Source organism: Gobius niger, assembly GCF_951799975.1.
Source record: "Gobius niger genome assembly, chromosome: 5".
In the NCBI taxonomy this organism is placed as follows: domain Eukaryota; kingdom Metazoa; phylum Chordata; class Actinopteri; order Gobiiformes; family Gobiidae; genus Gobius; species Gobius niger.
In genome coordinates, this window is record NC_136856.1 from 18,152,192 (window position 1) to 18,172,321 (window position 20,130).

At 42.0% G+C, this 20,130-nt stretch overlaps 1 protein-coding gene across 4 annotated transcripts in view; it reads left to right on the forward strand.

Moving 5' to 3' along the window:
* The window catches only part of unc5a (unc-5 netrin receptor A), a 157,283-nt gene that overhangs the window by 132,117 nt on the left and 5,036 nt on the right, over window positions 1-20,130 (forward strand). For all 4 annotated transcript variants that reach the window (XM_079556760.1, XM_079556759.1, XM_079556757.1 and 1 more), the window contains 6 exons: window positions 2,324-2,411; window positions 2,736-2,904; window positions 5,309-5,542; window positions 14,775-14,924; window positions 18,131-18,295; window positions 18,927-19,105. In XM_079556760.1, the coding sequence (XP_079412886.1) occupies window positions 2,324-2,411; window positions 2,736-2,904; window positions 5,309-5,542; window positions 14,775-14,924; window positions 18,131-18,295; window positions 18,927-19,105 (985 nt within the window). The remainder of the gene's footprint in view (window positions 1-2,323; window positions 2,412-2,735; window positions 2,905-5,308; window positions 5,543-14,774; window positions 14,925-18,130; window positions 18,296-18,926; window positions 19,106-20,130) is intronic.

Consider the following 20,130-nt stretch of genomic DNA (forward strand, 5'->3'; position numbering starts at 1 on the left):
AGCTTTTTTTGTGTCGTATGTTTTCTATGTGGTGGAGTGGTCCTAACACATTGAAGTGCACAGCCTGACCCAAAATTAAGTCTCCCCCCCCTAGATTTGACGAACGATCTATGCTCTGGGGTTGCAACACTATGCGCCCAAAGAATGAGATCAGATGAGGGCAGTCGAGGGCACGCACGATGAGGCTGTGGTAAGAGATGAAACGATTTTAGCGACACGTGAGACACTCCGCTATAGGGAGAGAGCGGCCAGATGCTCCGCGACCCAACTCGTGGGGGAGGAGGTGAGACGCCTGCGTTAGGACGAGCCGCGTTGGAGGATCGCCTCAAGGAAGAGGACATTTGTACGAACTCTGATTCTTTGTTTTTTTAAAGTCTTGTTTTATAGTTTTCCTCTTTATTTGCCCATTGTTTTAACATAGGCTATTTTATTGTAGTAAATGCTTTGTATATTCCTCATCTCTGTTTAACCTTCGGCTGAGTTGTTGTCGTTTTACCTCTGCGTTGAGGGCACATTGGATGATGAGACTGTTTGTATAAGCTATGGACTAATTGTCTCATTTTGCTGATTTCTTTGACATTTAATTTTATGTGGACCCTTTTCAGTGTTTGACTGTCTGTAGTACTAAATAAAGAATGAATGAACGAATGAATGTATTAATGAATGCAAGTTTAAGACATTCCTCTGACTAACTATATGGATTACTTGTTACATGTTTTTTTAGCTATCGTTTTTTTCTAGCTTTTAATGCAGTATTTGTAATGTGTTTAGCTGTGTTTTTATTGGCCACTCTTACCTGTGCCCTTAAATCAAATCTAAATTCTTAAATTCCTAAAAATCTTACATTTCGACAATAAATGAAGCAAAACTAAACTAATGCATGAATGAATGAATGTCATCTCCTGGTTTATTGGTTTTCACCTTGAATGGTTTATTGGTTACACCGTTCCCAGCTCTCTTTTCATTTTACGAGCACGGAGCATGGAGTGAATGAACCCCCCTCCCTTTCATGTGTGAAGCGCTTTGGGTGTGATTTGTGTCATATGAAAAGCGATACACAAATAAGATTCCCTTCCCTATTAGTCAATAATTTTTTGTTTTCCTTTCTTCCTGCCACTCATTCACTCCCAAACTTAACAACAGTCCTCAAACCTGTGAGCATCACATTGGACTGTCCAACTGGCCATCAGTACAATCTTCTACAACGTGAATAGTTAAGGATATGACGCACAGCAGTGGAACTATAATGCTCGCCACTTAATGCATTTGGTTCCGACAAATTCTTGGAAATGAACTGTGGGGAAATTGTTGCAATTAGTCCACTAAGTCCACTTAGGACTGGTTGAATGTGTAGCTGATGTCCTCTGTCAGTGGTGCAGCCAGAGCGGCGGAACAGAGATGGTCAATTAAAGATTAGTTTGATAAAAGATTTAAGCCCATCATTATTAATCCCCTGATTGCTCCTCCACTCCACATTAGCCTAAGATGGTGCTTGCGCTTGAATCGTCTTCCCAGATTAGTACATGACAGTTGCAGTGTGAAAATTTCAGTTTGTTCACTTGCTCTTTACAAAATGTGTTATGCATGAATTAACTCATTGGCGTGTTTTTTTTTTACTATACACAGCTGTCTTTAATTTTATAGGCTCGGAAAATAAATCGACATATTGAATGTGTCCACTTAAAGAAGCTACATTGTCATTTGGCTTAGTTGTGTGAGTAGGGATTATAGATTCTAAACAGCATTGTAGACATTCCTACACCTTCCTCAGACAGATGTTGGCAAGCCTGCAGCCCAAGTTGACAATACCTGAACTGCTAAGGTTTGCAACTGTTTGTACTAGCCCCTAAATGGGATTCTAAGTGGATGATTTTGGGCATGAAAATTGCGAAAACATCACACCACTCAAAGCACCTCAATAGCTCTTCTATTCTCCAAGGTGCATTCCGACGCTCTCCCGGGAAAACGCAATTTTTTTCCAAAGTCGTCTGTTCAATGGTCTCAATTATCTACTCGGAGGCAGACGGAGGACATTTAGACCGCGACGCAACGTGTGCTTTTGTCTCGGCTAATTGTTGGCCATGGGGACGCGTGCCTCGTCTCAGTCGGCAGCACCGAGATTTGCATCTTTTCACCGCACCTGACGGAGAGCTTCCACTGACCTTCAGAATATATTTGTGTGCGTTTTGTTTTCCGATGCGTACGGTTTTTGTTGAGGGAGCCAGTATTCTCTATGTAATGACAAAAGCATTGTTCCTGGAAAACAAATGAGTTGTTCCTCCCTCTCACCCACTTTCTCTGCCTTTGTTGATATTTGCATTAGGAATCAGCCTGCTCATCCCTCCCGAGGCCATCCCCAGAGGCAAGATCTATGAGATTTACCTCACTGTGCAGAGATGGGAAGATTTAAGGTGGGTCTGTTTAACACTGTCTAACTGGCAATCTTCCCTGGATGCTACTAGGGCCGTTTGTTTTGATGCACTACTGTTCCATTAGGGGAGGCTTTAGAGGCTGCAGCGGCACTTTGAAGGAGAGATGTAAATAAATAAGCAGCCATTTACCAGGATGTGCACTGGTTAAGTTAAATGAATTGTCTGGAGAACTGCAGTCAGCCTCTGCAAGCACACCTATTGCACAGTGTTAGTCCAGCAGGGAGTCTGTAATTATGTCGCAGGTGACTGTATCAACCGCCGCACATCAACATCATGAATAACATGATATTGTGTTGTCTGTAGGTTGCCACTGGCCGGCTGCCAGACCCTGCTCAGTCCCGTGGTGAGCTGTGGTCCTCCGGGGGTGGTCCTGAGTCGCCCTGTGATCCTCAGCATGGACCACTGCTCTGACGCGTGCCTGGACAACTGGGCCGTGCGGCTCAAGAAGCAGAACTACGACGGTGCTTGGGAGGTGAGACCGAGACAGAGTTTAGTACAAATCCTTTATATTGTTTCCATCCAGTGAATTCAGAAAGTCAGTCTGAACTGGCTTTTGTCTGAAAAAGTAATAACTTTCCCTGCAGTGCACTTGAAAGCTCTTGATTTTGATGGAGCAGGTTCTGGCCAATTCATGTCCACTTTATAATGTTTAAATTATATTGGCCATCAGGTGTTTCTCAATGGACTGGAACAAAAGCCTGGGAGCAGTGGATCTGACAGCTCCAGTGTTGCTAGGCAACCTGTTTCTGAAAACAGAGAATTCTAAGCAAATTACTGATCCTCAAATACTCTCTGAGTGCTCCTTGACCATTTTTGACCGCTGCTTCCAATTACAGAGTTTCCTCCTCGTTTTTCTAGCCATGAAATTTGAAAGTAGCCATCGCTCTGAAACTCCAATAAGATTGGGTTGGGAAGCACCTTTGGCGCTGACGCACACACGCAAACACATGCGTTTGTTTGCAGAATACCCATCTCAACAATCCAGAGAGATTGGAAAGGCTGCTACTGGGCTTTGGAGTGTTAGTAGGTCTTCTTTCATGTTCGATATTGTGCATAAATTATTCAGCCTCCCCGTGTGTGGCGGTGGTTGGTGTCTGCGGGATGAATTGGCCTGTCTGAGGCTGAGGTTAGACCAGCTCTTTTAATCATCAGCACGACCAAATATAGCGCCATCGGCCTCACTGCGCGGCCACTCCAGGAAGAAGTGCCAGGTGGACGAGATGTTCAGGGGAAACGGGTGAAATAGGAGTCAGGGACAAAGGCAAATAGACAAGTACATAATGTAGATCTGGGACACTGATTAGAGGCATATTTCTTACATTGAAGGAAGCAGGTGAAAATGAAGAAATTGCTTATTGAGTGGCTGGTTAGGGACATAACAAAGCCGTCTCACTTCCTCTTTGGCCACGAGAAAATAAATTATAAGTTGAAAAAGTCTGTGTGCAATGTGATTACATAGAAAATGAATTGTGTCGATACTAATTTTATTGATGGAGCCGGTGTCTGGGTGGATCGATTATAACGGGGCTCGCTGGGCATTTGGCAGCAACAGTGCTCCTTTCATTTCAGCTTGATTGGTTAATAAGGAGAGTCAGTCAATGGCTATGATGAGGCTTTAGAGTACACATTGTCACCTTGGATCCAATTTGTACACATCAAATTAGTCTAAAGAGTAACACAGTCACTTTATTATAAAACTACACAGCAGTCATGTGGTCATGTTTCATATACAATGACTTCAGAAAGTTTGCAGCTCACTTTTCACAATAACATAAAATAAAACATTTGGTGAAATTCCACTCATTGCCAATATTACATAAAGATACTGCCTCTTTACAAGCCTGAATTTTTATTAGTACTTTTTCACTATTCATAGTATAATTTACCCATCTATATCTAATAATCCAATCTTGACTATGTCCCGCCCCTTCACTACAACAGTGTTAATTTTGACAACATATTTTAATTTAGTTTTAGTCTTAGTCTTTTGACGAAAATGTAATTCGATTTTAGTCTAGTTTTAGTCAAAAAAATATCTTCAATTTTAGTCTAGTTTTAGTCGACTAAAATTGCAAGTAAATTTAGTCGACTAAATTTAAGACAAATTTAGTCTACTTTGCATTGATAATATTCATTATAATCATATTTAATCTTGTTCCTCTGCTTCATGGAGCTGCTCCACATGAACAAAGCTCAGAGCTGATCCTTTGGCAGTGAATTTACATGATATGAGGCTCTTTCAGACGGAAGTCAACAGAAGTTTGGATGATTTTAGTCTCTCCCTTTCATTTTTATTTAGTCTCATTTTAGTCGACTAAAATATCTGGACATTTAGGTCATAGTTTTAGTCTCAAGAAAAACGTTTAATTTAGTTTTAGTCCAATTTTAGTCGTCAAAAATAACAATAACAATTTTAATGACTAAAATTAAGACTAAATATTTTAGTCGACGGAATTAACACTGTACTACACCTTGCTTTACTACACGATCTCCTCTTCTTCTGCTTTATCCATCTATTCTTGCCAGGAATCCATTCGCCTCCCCTTTCATGTCGATCGAGTACCTCGTTCATGCATTATTAACTAAATTGATGGTGTTCCATAGGATGTGTGTCTTTGCGGAGAATCTCAGCCTTTGACTCCGTGTGTCGTAAGCCCTCTGCGGCGTCAACGGAATTCGAGGCGGGAACAAAAGTATTCCCCCGTTTCCCTGATCTTAACCTCCCCGTAAAGTCTTTAAGCTCTGGCCCTTTCCTGACTCATCCGGCAGAACTGATCGCGCGAGGCCTTTAACAAAGATGCAAGCGCAAATGAACAAATCACCCTTGCTTTCAGCGCAAATAGGGGGCTTAACCTTCTCCTCCTATTCCCCGTTAGGACGTCCTGCTGATGGGAGAGGAGCCGGTGGCAGAGCCCTATTACTGCCAGCTGGAGGCGGAGACGTGCCGGCTGTTCGCGGAGCAGCTGGGCACCTTCGCCCTGGTGGGAGAGTCCCTCCACATGGGGGCTGCCAAGCGCCTCAGACTGGTGCTCTTCTCCGACGCCTACTGCTCCACGCTGGAGTACAACATCCGCGTCTACTGCATGGACGACACGCAGGATGTGTTCAAGGTGAGGCCCGATGCTCCACTTGTTTTCAGCGCATTTGCTCCAGTTCGGCTTTACCCAAATCTAAAAGCTTCTTCCATAGGCCAGAGTAACGCCTCATTTGAAAGTTACAAAATTGCTCAAAACTATTTTTCTTCTGTTGTTACCATGTTGCTCTCACTTTCTTGACTGTTTTTTAATCATCACTCTTCTGACAGTCTTTGTTGCGTTTCCATCAAAATTTTATCTCGTTTTTGTTTTTGTTTTTTTTGTCACTTTGTTGTTGCTTTTCCATCACATTTTTGTCACTCTTTTGTTGTGTTTTTGTCAAAATGTAATCATGTTTTTTTTTGGTCTTTTGCAGCTCTTTTGTCACTTTACTGTTGCTTTTTCATCACATTTTTGCCACTATTTTCAAGAAGCTTTTAGATTTGGGTCAAGCCAAACTGGAGAAAATAGTCGGCTACGGGTGGGGGTTAAGAGGTAAAAAACTCTGGCTGCAATTTCAGAAAGCAAAAGCAAATTCAGAAGCATTAGCATTTGTGACATGTTATATCTTCTTATACATGTGTCAGTCAGCATTAGTGACATACCACTATTTGAGTTATAAAATCCACAAACATTGCTGTATTTCCTCTGCAACATCCTGTCGTCCTGATAATGCTGCAGTGTTGTGTTTGGATCCCGTCTATTGAGATGTTTCAGCTGCTTCATGCTGTGAGCCGTTCTGCTCGGCTGCTGCGGGCCACTAAGTTTCCCATCACTGAGTACACCGCCGTACCCCTCTTTTCATTTTTGTGCTCCACATGGACAGAGTATAATCTAGCACTAATGCCTGCCTGGCTCCCCCGAGGACTGCCTCTGAGTAGCCTGTTAAGATTTCATTTGCATGCTTAATTACTAAATTAAAAGGAGAGCCTGTCCCCGTCTTTTCCCAGCATCCCCTCTGCTCCCTTTCTCTCGCTCTTAAACTCTTGTCCTACACCTACGCGACTACAAGTGCCCCCTCCCTCTTGAGTCCACTTCGGTGCCTGTAATGGCTGACCTTCTTGCACCCAGGAGCAGCACCTCTACAATTTAAGGATGCCACGGACAATAGAGGGGCCTCGAGTTGAAATTAGTGCACTTCTGTTTAAGAAGCATGACAACTAGTGCACTACAAGCTGCTAATGGAGGATTAGCAAAAGCCTCGTTCATCTACAACTGCTTTAAATTCACAGGTGCATGTAAATGAAAAGAACATGGCAGAGAGTGGATTTATATTGACTAATTACTCATGTGATGACAGTTCTACACTCTTTTCTAATATCCACATGGACATGACTAGTGCATGATATGTTCATTGAAACATGCAGGAGGATAGATAAACAGAGACCTATTAAGTTGTACCTAATGCACCCCTGATGTTTTTTTGTTTTCTGGACTCGTATCATATAGTGTGTGTTTTGCTGCAGTGTGACTGCTGAGTGACCTTGTGTGTCGTGTTTGAATGCATAAGCTGCTGCTGCACAAAACTCTTCTCTCGTGCTCCCAGCCAAGAAAAGGACATCTGAGCTTGTTGACTCCAGCACTTGCGCTGCCATACCCTGGTCTCCCCCTGCGCCCTTGAGTGCATTAGCCTGCGTCTCTCACACAACCTGGGCCTGCGGTAAGCCACGGCATCTCCAGGGCTTTGTACTTTTTAGTGAGTGATTTAAAACATGGCCCACACTGTTTAGTAGTCCTGACTTCACACTGCTCGCGATGTGATTATGGAAGGAGCAGTTCATTTAGCAAGTACATTAACTACTTTGAGAGGCGATTAAACTTCCCTGGAGAGGTTTGGCCTAATCACTAATCACTATCTTTAAAATTACCCATTTATGATTAGACTTTCACTTTGCTAAGCATTAGGTTTAATTGTGATGTGAAGGGCAGCGGTTGGTGGCTCACTCAAGTGGCTCAAGACTCAGCGTTATGATTGTGCTGATGTCATGCCTACTCCAGCAAACCAGGACTTCTATATCTTCTGCCTAAAAATGAACAAATGCCTCATTATATTCGACACATGTTGGATTAGAGGCAAAAAATACCTCCCTGTGCTGTGGCTTTGCTGTCAAATGAGAAAAATCTGAATGATGACTGATGCAGAGATTTGGCTGTCAGTCTTGCACTGCCAGCCTCATCAGCAGCAAAGACACATCCACACTTATGTATGCTGGGCCGTCCCATCTCTTATCTCCCAATTACAGCAGATTAGAACCAGTGTTATTGTCTTTGATCCTGAGTGTGCGGGGGCTCTGGGGAGGCAGTGACATTTCTGTCTGATGCCCGCCGTATGTTAGCGGGGTTCTGCCGGGACCAATTAAGTTAATATTTAATGTGCTTCCCGGTCTAGATGGGCCGGTCCAAGGCTAGCACAGCTGCTGACGAGACATGATCTGCCCTCACTGTGCAGGCACTTGTTTCCAGCGGCAACAGTGAGAGAGTTGCGCTGATGTGGTGCCATACCACAACTGACGAACACACACCTGCACCACAGCCAACGCCGCCTAATTCCAACACCTAATACTAATTGAACTGGAACAGGGCCCATCAAGATGGTGGCTTTTTCAGCTTTAAGGAAAAACACACTCCATTAACATGAAAGCTTTGAAAGTGAAATTAAGATAATGTCCAGTCTTCACATAAAACTGCCCATTACATTGCGTTTAGTGAACTTAGATAGAAACCTACATCTGAATTTAAAGACTCTTTCAACATGCTTTCCTCTCACCTTTCAGACGTGGGTATTACGCAAAGTCGACTTTTGAGTTGTTTTTTTTACCCAGTTACAGTGTTGTTCTCTCATTGTGTTTTGAGCCACTCGTGCATCTTTGAGTGATCTTTGGCTTTTTTTCCCATAGGCTTTTTTTTTTTTATGAAACAGCTGCACAGCGAAAGGCAGCAGGAGGCGGCTTATGTAGCTTGTGTGGAGGAAGAGGAAGTGAAACCACAGAATATTTTGTTTTTCCTGTTTCAGATCAATTTAGCATGTTCTAACCAGATCGTGATAATGATGTGTTTGACATTATTACCAAACCCTTGCAAAAAGCACAATACCCAATCTCAATAGTTAATCACATGAACGCCAAGTCGCCAACCAGTTTTTTTAATTCATTTTATTTTTTTGTCATGATTGCTTTTTCTAATATTCTGTACACTCTTTTAAAAACTGAACTTGCAGAGGTTTGCAAATTTCACCAAAATACATGTCCTTCCAAATTCCACCAGAGTCTAAAAAGGGTCTAAAAAAAATCTAATGACTAAAGAAATTGAAATAACCTATTTAGCTGAAATGAATAAACCCTGAAATTGCAGACGGTCCTAAGTATCATCTAAAAAGTACCACCAGTGGTTTAAGAAGCACTATATAAACTTGTGTAACATATTTCGAATTAGTGTCATAACTTGCTACATCTTGTGTACACAAAAGCATTAATCCTAAAAGCTCACGTTTTCATTATGTCTCCTGTCTTACGTGGACATGGCAATAAATTATAGTCCAAGATAATCCCTGTTTGAAAAGTAAAAACTTCCCAGGTGCTTACAGCTGCCTGAATGTCCTTCCTGGACACCTACGCAAACGTGTTTTACAGGACAAGCGTTTTCTCTTTCAAAAACACCCAGTGTGATTTCTAAACCGCCCACTTTGTGTCAGATTAATTTCTATGGAAGATAAACACAATCACAGTCGGAGTTCCTGTGCTCAGCATTAGCTTTTTTAAATGCAGAGCTGGTTGTAGCAAATGTCATTATTGTTCCTGTAACGGGTAAACGAGCCAGTAGAATTCACCAAAGCTCAGGATTGGAGTTAATGCACTTCATAGTTAAGTGTTGTGTTACAAAGTGCTAAATTTATGCTTTCATCAATATTTATGTATTGAGCCCAAGACATTAAGCCGCTACACTTGTACAAATGAGTGTTCTGTTGTTTTAAATGTCCTTAAACGGGTTGACAGAAGGTCGTTTTTGCTTTAATGATGATACTTTTTTGCATCTGTACCTGGTTTAATATAATAATGTCTGCAAACAGTTTGTGTGTTTAGGTGTGTTGGGGGAGGTCATTCAAATATTTAACTTCACCATGTGTATTTTCATTAATTGACACTGAAATGTTTTGTCCTTCTTTTGGTTTGCCCTGGTTTAGACCTGGATAAATCGTGCTGGTTAGTCCTTGTTTGATTCTGATCTTGGTGATACTAAAAATGCCACACATAAGAAAGAAGGGATAGAGGAAGATCGCTCTTGCCTCTGCACTTTGTCTTACATTACATGACATAAAACTGTCCATGTCATGTTAAACAGTGGTGGTTTTCAAACGTAGAGGCACAGGGGTAAACACTGCTTATGTTGAGCCACACTGACATCTTTATAAATTGGCAGCATTTGCGTTTTGCACCTAGTCCTTTTAGTGATGCTCTCTTGAACTGACACTACCTTCGTGACTAAATCTACAAAAACTTGCTGTGTAACGCCAAAGTAATTGCCGGCATTCCGCTTTATCACTGCGCGCCACTGAGAAACTGTTTCTATATTATATTTTTCTCTTCCCGAGAGCTGTTTTTCTCCCTCCTGTGCAGTGATTTATCAGGCAAATCGTGCACCTTTTCCCTAGCAAACATGCTCTCTATTTATAACTAGCTTAGACAAGTCCCTTCTATTTGTAGTTATTAATCAGCGTTGACTGTAGCGGGCAGGGCCACTGCAGCTCAGACTGATAGACTCTCACTCAGAGAGGGAAAAGCCTGTCATGTCGCGCTGACAAATACAGATCTATAGAGTCCACGTAGGACGGGACACTCGCTCTAAACAAATGCATTTGGCAGAAAAATGCTGCTCTGGAAATGCATCATCTCAATGAATGCACATATTTAAAAACACACGGTGGATGGATATTAGGCGCAGTGGAGTGAGGCTGGGTTTACGAGGATATTAGAGCGGCCGTCTCTGCTTCCCCACAGTTAGATACTTGACTAATTAAGTGATCAAACACTAGTTATAATCCCCGTTATACATTGCTCGCTGAGCTAATCAGTTTGGTCGGCAACAAATGTGTTCAATTAGTACCACATGTAGGAGTGTTGACCTTCCTATAAAGCAAGTGTAGTCAGAAGCTAACTGTTAACGTCCTTATTTGCAGAACAGTTACAACTTTTAAAGGAAACACGTAAATAAACAAAAATGCAAATACACCATGTCCAAATCTGAGCCTGACATATCTTCTTTGCACTACAAAAATCTTCATCATTAGTGGCAAATGAAATCACATACAGCAAATAGCAATAGTAATGAATGGTGGATTCTAGGACTTTCCTTCTACAAATTTATACCACATTTCACTACAGATTTGAATATTTCAAGAGGCAAAGCCTACGACCTGTAGCCAGTATTATAGGGATGTGTATCACAAAACCCTTTTGTCCTTGGCCAACTGCCCCGTTCTGAACATTTCAGGAGATGAATATGTATTGAAGCACATTTGCGTTGTCTGCCCTCACCGTCACCTTTCCTCTCTACAAACTTTTGTTTAGGATGTTTTTGTTCAGAGGTTCTATTGGGGCTGTTTTTGAAGCAGGGGAGCGTGTGGTGCTGCCGCTAACCTCCTTCTGTCAGCAAGAGCCCGCAGAGATTAGCTGTGTGAGTGTCTCTAGTTTCCCGGTGGAGCCTGGCCTCGGTCCATCTCTGTCCCTGCTCCGGTCCAAGCCGAGGGGATGCTAGACCCGAGAAGGGGGGTGTGTTGGGTGGAGAAGGGGTTTCAAGTCATAGAAAAGTGTGTCCGTGATTGCAGTAATCCTGTTATCTGGGCTGCTAAAGCTGGCCACTCCAGTGACCTGCAGACACAAATGTTAAGCTGCTTCTGTCTCTGCTCTCCTGCTCCTTTTCCACTCTACTCGCTCTTCCTCGCTTTCTTCGTTTGGTCTCATTGAATGTCAGGGGGTGGTCCAGACTCCAAATTCGCAGTCCTCACACACACCACAGGCCATCTCGGATTCCTTCAGAACAAAAAGGCTTTTTCTCCTCAAGCACTTGAACTCCTCACCCACCCCACGCATCTTAATGTTGCACCGGTTGCATGGGGTCAGGATGTTTAAATGACGTTTCTTGGCATTAGCCATTGACATGATGAATTATGATGAATGTGCAGTTTCTGAAGTTATTAAAACCTCACCTCATTGTTTTTGTGCAGAAGAGTAAATAATCTGGTCAGATTGAGCGTCTCATCTTTTAGTTGGCAGTCATTTGTTAACAGGATAATGGGCCGTACAGAGGGACATTTTTCTCTCAGTCCAGAGCATATGCTGAAATGCTGCAGTCTCACACAGTTATGAGCACACTGTCATTTACACAGGACACACTCAGCCTGCAGCTGCAGCCTAAGCTGTGTCTCAGCTCAATGTCTCTGTCAGGTAACACAGAGGCATGTCCTAGACCTGTTAGATCCTAATCCTGCCGCATCAGCCTTGAACCTGACAAACTACAAGACAGGCCAGTTAGTATTCACTCTAGTAACGTGATGTTGATAATAGAATAATTGGCTTTCTGCTGTCCTGGCCTTGCTTGCTGCTATAGAGATCACTGGTGCAGGTCAAAGACCTGATCAAAGTCCACTAGCCTTGATTTGCATTGCTAATGAGTCCCAACACATAAATGTGCTCAAGAACTGTGTTAACTAGCACTTTGGATGGCCTCATAATGTGCCTTTGTCTGGCTAAGAGACATAATAGCAGTGGGGTTTTAATTCTGTGGAGAATGCTCTGCCCCCTGTTATTAACTCATTAGACCTCTGTGCTTTGATTCACAGCTCTGTCTGACCTCCCCACTCTGAGCCACAGCACCATAACGCACCACGACAGAGCGGCGGCTACAATACAGCAGCACAGCTTTGTAAATGTTCACTGTACTGTGGCATTTGACCAAAAGGCCTAAAGAAATCAGGTGCGATAATCATAAAGGGCATAATATTCATGTTAACAAGACGATAAGCTCTGAGCAAACATCCACATTAACAATGCTCTGTGTAAACAGAAATACATTTCTCAGGCTCCAGAGTGCTCCTTCAGCGAAGAAGAAAGCGTCACAAATAGCACAAGCAGGTAAAAAAACCAAACGGATAATTAACAGCTTCCGTTCGTTCCTAATTGAAATCAGTCCTGCCCATCCTTGGGAATGAAGGCAGAAAATTGAATCACTGTTGTGCAAACAAAATTGTAATTCTCCTCTTCACTTGGATGTCTTTGCAAAAATCATACCACGGGAAACCGTGTTGGCAAGTTCCGTTCAGCATATGGCCACCATAAACATGTACCTCTCCTCTCGACGATGCTGTGTCTTAGATTTGTTTCCAAGCCGGTTTCTGCTGCTGTCTTGCATCTCTCTATAGACAGCTTTACATAATGACTGTCTGAGGTCTTTTCCGCAGCTAATTTGTGAGGTCTTTTTTTCACTGCTGTAATATGCTTCTCTTGTCGAAGTATAAGACATGTATCTCTGATGGTGTTGTTTTACTCAAAAATGTTACTGACAGTACAGAAGAAATGAAATAGATTTGCATATCAGAGGAAAATGCAGTGTCTATTGTCTTATTCCAGATGGTTATTTGACAAAAACGAGTCTTTAAGCGAATCCATTTAAATATTAAACATGGGTCCTCAAATCTACAAATAAGAAATTAAGGAGATTTACTCTGCGAGAACAATGGGCACTCGACGAATAATAACCTCTTGACTCACCTCATCTCAGCCCAGGTAAACAGCAGAATATGCTCTTGGGAAGTTCTGTAAAATGTTTGTTTTTCTACTGTATGTGTTTGTGATAATTTGCAAAAATGTATAGATATTAGACATAACTTCATACAACACAAGACACAATACTAGTCAATGATTATTCATGAACAAACGATTCATTATGATTGACATGGTAATAAAATGAAACATACGGGATGTTTGGCTTTGCCTCACAGTTTTCCAGTTATTGCTTGTTTATGAAACATAGAAAAACAGGAGATTTAAGGTTGGATGGATCGGCCCAATGTTGAATAAAAATTTAGTTTAGTTTAGTTAGCAGCTGATTGTCGAGTGATTAAGGTGGCTGCCAAGTACATGTGTTGTTGCAGTGTCAGGGTCATGGGTTCGAGTCAGCGACAATTTGCTGAATGTCTCTCCCTGCACTTCACCCCCTTTCAGCCTGTGCTGTCCTATTCAATAACTTTCAAAATAAATTCTTAACCCCCCCAGAGCACATTTTTTCAAGTTTGGCTTTACCCAAATCTAAAAGCTTCTTGAAAAACCAAAATGGCGACAAGAACAAGAAGAAAACAAGGATGAAAACGCAACAAAAAACAACAAAAGAGCAACAAAAAAGTAACAAATATATGACAAAAAAGTGATGAAGCTGTAATAAAAGCTCAACAAAATAGGGGCAAAAATGAGATATAGAAAGAACTTGAAAAAGATGACAATGATGCAACAACGCAAGGAAAAAGGTCAGTTTTGATCAGTTTTGTAGTTCTTTGCTTTCAAATGAGGCGCTACATGGACCTAAAGGCCGTAAGCTCAGGTCAAGAAGCTTTTACATTTGGGTAAAGCCAACTGGAGAAAATGCACTTAGTTAAGGCGGGTGGTACTTAATTTGTTTCAGTGCTCAAATAGCCTTCACTTTTAACCATGTCTTTCAAGTGGCTCTCAGCTTTTGATTTTAGCCTCACTTAAATAATCGCTTCCGTCCTCAGCTGAATACAGTGTTATTCAGATTCATTTCAGATTCATTTATTATGTCTCTCAGGGGGGAAACTTGACTTATTCCGCACACAAATGAGAGCTGGATTTATCTTTTGTATGTGTTACAAATGTGTATGCTGTTTTAGGATTTAAAACTGTGCAAATCAGGCAATGGTGTCCAGATCTTTCATCTTTCTATGACCTTTAAAGCAGGCAATGTTTTTTTTATTTCTTTTGAGAAAGAATAATCAATTCAGGGCAATAACTTTTGTTAAGCTGATAAAAGTTGTGCAGAGTGTTTTGATTTTGCAGCTGATTGATGTCAAGTATAAATAGCGCGCACAATAGAGATTTGGAATCATAACTAAACATATTTTCCCACTCTCTGTGGAGACAGTGGCACATTGTGTTCCACTTGAATGAACTACTAAAACAGGAAACATATCTGTTGTTTTGCACATTTCTCTTGGCATTAACCATTGGTACTGTGTGTTTCCTGCCTCTTTTGTGTTTTTCAGGAGGTGATGCAGATGGAGCGACAGCTTGGTGGCCGTCTGATTGACGAACCTCACGTCTTGCTTTTCAAAGACAGCTACCACAACCTGCGCCTCTCCCTCCATGACATGCCCCAGGCGCACTGGAGGAGCAAACTGCTCGGTGGCTACCAGGTGTGTGCCAGGGGCCAGGTCGCAAAGAACCAGGCAGTCACAGCACATCAGGGAATCACCACAGACACGTAATAGAACTGCTCTGTCCAATAAGGGAATCAAAACTCACATTAAACCGGCTAGCTCATTTGTTCGTATTGAATATGTACATAAAGCCTGGGAGTTATTTTAAATTGGCTGTCCCTAGAAATTAAATATTGGATGCATATGTGTGTGTGTGAAGTGAACGAGTTCTTCCTTAGACTTTTTCATAATAAGGATTTATGGAGCAGTTGTCTCACCTGAGAGTTGTTGTAGTGTAGCGAACTTTAAGATTGAATTAGGTATGCTTGGGCTTTGCTGCTACAGATTCCCACAGAGTATTCTGCTTTTTCTTTAGTCTTTTGATATCGCCTGCTAAAGCTAAAGGTAACGTTAACAAAATATGTCTAACAACTTTATGCCCTTGCTCAGCATAATTAGAAAAGGCGTTCTCAAACGGTGGCCTGTTTAACACTAGTGGCACTTGGGCTTCTCCAGCTGGAACTCGGGCAATTTTATACTAAGATAGATTTAAATGATTTAATTAATGAATTTTGTGTTTATTTTCTGGTTTACGGACAGTTTATGCATATTACATTACTACATATATTTTTAGACAGGGTTTAGTCCTGGTTTGATATTGACCTGTACAAGGAAGGTGAAGAGTTTCATGAGCATCAGCAGCAGTGTCCACAAACTCACAACTGACTGATTATAGCTGTGTTCTCAAAGTTGCTACAAAGAAGTAGAAGCCTATGTATATATACCCACCACTAACCTGTTGTCCCGGGCCGCTTCATAGAGGACACGGAAGTGCTCTGTAACTCTGTAAGCGCCGCGTCCCTGAAGAGAACACACTGGCCAGCCACAATGTCCCCCACAACAGAGGCTGATTCCTCTGGACTGCGCCTGTTCATTTGGAAGTGTTATTCCCCTCTCAGCAGTGCGGTCAAAAAAGGCCTTTGGTCTCTCTGGGGCCGCTGGAAGACTAGTGTGCTTTCAAACTCCTAACCCCCCCCCCCCACTCTTGCACTTTGTCTGCCTTTGTAACAGTGCCCCCCTTTGGCGCCCGCGGTGCACTGCACTCCCAGTTTGAGTGATGAGCTGACGAGTGGGCTGGAGTGAGGAGTAGGTGTGCCCCAGTGCATTTGGAGTTACCCCTCAGTGCTTCCCTGGGGATATGTAAACGAGCAATGAATATGCAGCAAGCGGGAGAGAGATGTAGATATTGTCAAGCTTGAATAAATTCTCCTTTACCTGGAAGGCAGAAAGAGGCGCAGTGCGAATATCAGTGAGACCTACACACAGTGAGTTTTAGTAAGTGCTGCTTTACTTTATCCACACGGAAGGATTATTGACACCATTGCAACAGTAAATTGGTTCATGTGATTACAATATGTGCATTTAGTGCGAGACTGAGATGGATTACAATCTGTTTAGACAATGCTCAGGTCTTTGGGTTTAATATCTCAGCAGCTATTATTGACTTGGCACAAATGTAAATGTCTTGCGAGTCAGCATGAATGGCCTCTAATATTTATTAAGGTGAGTTTCATCATAAATGGTTCTTATTTGATCATTTATGCAGGTGTAGTCGTGATCATGAGATGGAGATTAATAGGACTTGACAACGTTATGGTACATTTAATTCATTACTAGGTTTTAGCTAAATCAGGCTCTATATCGTGGCCTGTTGAAATTCATATTTAAAGCGTCACTGCGGAACTTTCCAATTTACATATTGCTACGTCACCAGATTGATAAATTAACATCAGCATTACCAAATCTACTGCTAATTCTGCGCAAGACACCGCCAATGATGATGACTGATGACAGGAAACTCATGGACATAAAACACATCATTTTAAATTGCAAATGTATCCCGCTATGGTCAGTAGTAACCACATAGATGATTAACCTCTGTCATGCATTTAAGACAGTCTTATCTTAACTATTTGAAACATCAATGGGTATTGAATGGGATGATTACTTCCGGTGGGCAGCTCCGTTCGGAGAACCTAGTGGCTCGTGTGTTTACAGTCTACAGTCAAGTCTTATTTGTCTTGTCAGATGCCTGGGGGCGTCCAAACTTTTTTCACCGAGGGCCGTATACTGACATGTATAAGGCATGGAGGGCCACAGTGTAGGAAACTTTATTTACACCACGCATTTCATACACAAGGCAACTCGGCGCTCCTTTTGTACGAAATGTGTATGAAAGTGTAGTGGTCAATGCATTCAAACATTCAACTGCGTGTATTTAAAGGAACAGGCCACCGTTTTTACATACTGAGATATGTTCTTACCTGAGCTTAGACGAGTTGATGGGTACCTGTCTGGTCTTTGTGCGTGGAAGAGCTTGGTCGCTTCTAACCTTACCCCGTTTGGAGCTATAGGAATACATTGGGAGAGGCCAAATGCTAATAACATCTTTGGTCGTTTTGCGTGACGGAGGGCATGCACAAAGACCAGACAGGTACGCATCAACTCGTCTAAGCTCAGGCAAGAACTTATCTCAGTATGGAAACATGGTGGCCTGTTCCTTTTAAGAGAGGTTTGAATCATTCTCCACACTTGTATTTAGGCCGGGAACCATATTGCTAGCTCAGTCTCACAATAAATGTACATTTTTGAGGTTTTAATAGGTCGTGTTCACGATTTAGAATTTGGGTTAACAAATGATTCTCCTCTTCAGTATTTGACAGTGATTGGATTCACAAACCTGGCACATTGTTTTTATGTCTGAAAGTCCTTCCTATTGGCCAACATCATGCTCAATGTTTTTGAATATTGTCACCACATTTGGATGCCTTTCCGAGAAAATAGTTAGTTCATGTGCTGACAGAGGAGACTATGAACTTTGAAACAGTTTTTGTTTCATATGGATTCTCCTACTGATGACTACGATATTAACCAAAAACAAAGACATAAAAATCTGCAGTTCCAGTAACATCCGCAACTGGTTTGACGCACTCGGGCAGCTCACACACCCCTTTTAAAGACAAAATTATTCCCCTGGACCTGCACCACCAGTCTGTTGCCTCCGATTTATTTCAACACTCTCCTCTTCACAGTGACAGGACCACTGCCTGTAATTAATGCACGTCCAGATGTTTTGGAGAAGAAGGCGGCGTACTTTAGACATTAGTTGCTCACTGCGGCATTGCTGTGTGTGTGTGTTGCAGGAGATCCCCTTTTACCACATCTGGAACGGGTCCCAGCGGTACCTGCACTGCACATTCACTCTGGAGCGCCTGAGCCTGAGCACCTGTGAGCTCACCTGCCAGCTGTGCGTGTGGCAGGTGGAGGGGGAGGGCCAGACGTTCAGCCTTGACTTCAACATCGCCAAGGTAACACGCGCGGCTTTTTGTTAGCAGCATGCTACGCTAATTACAAATCCCTCGGTGTCGCGCGCTTCATGGTCTGCATCCCAGCAGTTCCTAAGGCTGTGTTCTTAATGTTTGCTTTAAGGTTTTATAAATAATGTGGACATAGCGGCTCAAAGAAATAGACTCATTGCATTAGGAGGGAATCTGTTGTAACGCCCGTGCAAAATCAATATGCAAATGACTGAACACTTGGAGGCAGAGGGATTTGCTCTGATGATACCAGAGATTTAAACACATGAGAAAAAAAACAGAAAAATGATGTAGACTTTTCTCATTTACATTTACAAAAAAGTATTGCACAAACAAAAGCAAACTCAGGACATCACCAGCCGGATTACATCATATTTTGATTTATTCTACTCTCCTTCACGTCTGCATAAACAAACACCTTCAAAGTCATTTTTATGAGGGTTCAAAAGAGTGTTTTATATTTTTCCAAAGCATTAACATATGACTCAAAGGCAATTATGCTACGAGGGAGACAATATCTTTGTGTAGAATATACAGAGCTCCTGCCTTTCCTTCTTAGTTGTTGTTCAATGTCATCTGTCAAGTGTTTTCTAATAGACTAGAGACCTATAATTGTGTACAGGACACCAGAGCGCTGGACTCGGAGTTTATGCTCATGGACAGTAGCAGCACAGCCTTGGCCGGTCCCAGCGCCTTTCAGATCCCGTACCTCATCAGACAGAAGATCTGCAGCAGCCTGGACGCCCCCTGTCCCAACGGAGCCGACTGGAGAATGCTAGCACAGAGACTCAAACTAGAGAGGTAAACTTCAGGGAAAACACTACAGCTTTTTCATATGGCTAGGCGTTGCGAGATTGAGATTTTGAGTTCTCTAATTGAGGAGGAACCAACTTAAAATGGTATGTTTACAGTGAATGTGACTCAACTTATGCAACACCAGGACTAAATTAGGTCTAAAGCACTGACCAGAGTAGAACAAAACCAGTTCACTTCATCAGAATCACCCTGATAGATAGATAGATAGATAGATAGATAGATAGATAGATAGATAGATAGATAGATAGATAGATAGATAGATAGATAGATAGATAGATAGATAGATAGATAGATAGATAGATAGATAGATAGATAGATAGATAGATAGATAGATAGATAGATAGATAGTCTCATATGGCTCTGAAACCATTTCTTGCAGATGCCTAACTATATGCTGTTGTCAATTTGAGAAGGATTGTTGGTAGTTATTTTTATCTTGTATAATGTACCACACTGCCTGGAAGAAAAAAGAAACAGAAAAAAAGTTGCCCCTGGATATAACTAACTTATGATCTGGGTTTGCTGCGGTTGGTCAGGTCTAGGTTCAGCGACAAAGAATGAGATCCGCTGAACCTGAACATCCTGAATGACCAGTTTATTCCATCACAAAATCTTTTCTTTCCTGATGGCATGGGCATATTCCAAGATGACAATCCCAGGACTCATCAGGCTCACATTGTGAAAGAGTGGATCAGGGAACACGAGACATCATTTACACACTCAGATTAGCCATGACAGTGATCTGAGTCCGGATCTTAACGTCATTGAGAATCTTTGAGATGTGCTGCGGTGGTCACACTCTCCCATCATCAATGCAGGATTTTGGTGAAAAATTAATGCAACACTGAATGGATATCAATCTTTTGACATCGCAGTAGATTATTGAAACAATGCCACAGCTGTAATCAAAGCTAACAAAAAATCTGTGTGTGAGTGTGTGAGACCTTTTTTTTGGTCAGGCTGTGTATTACCCTTATGTTCAACCACTGATAACTTGATACATCCAATTC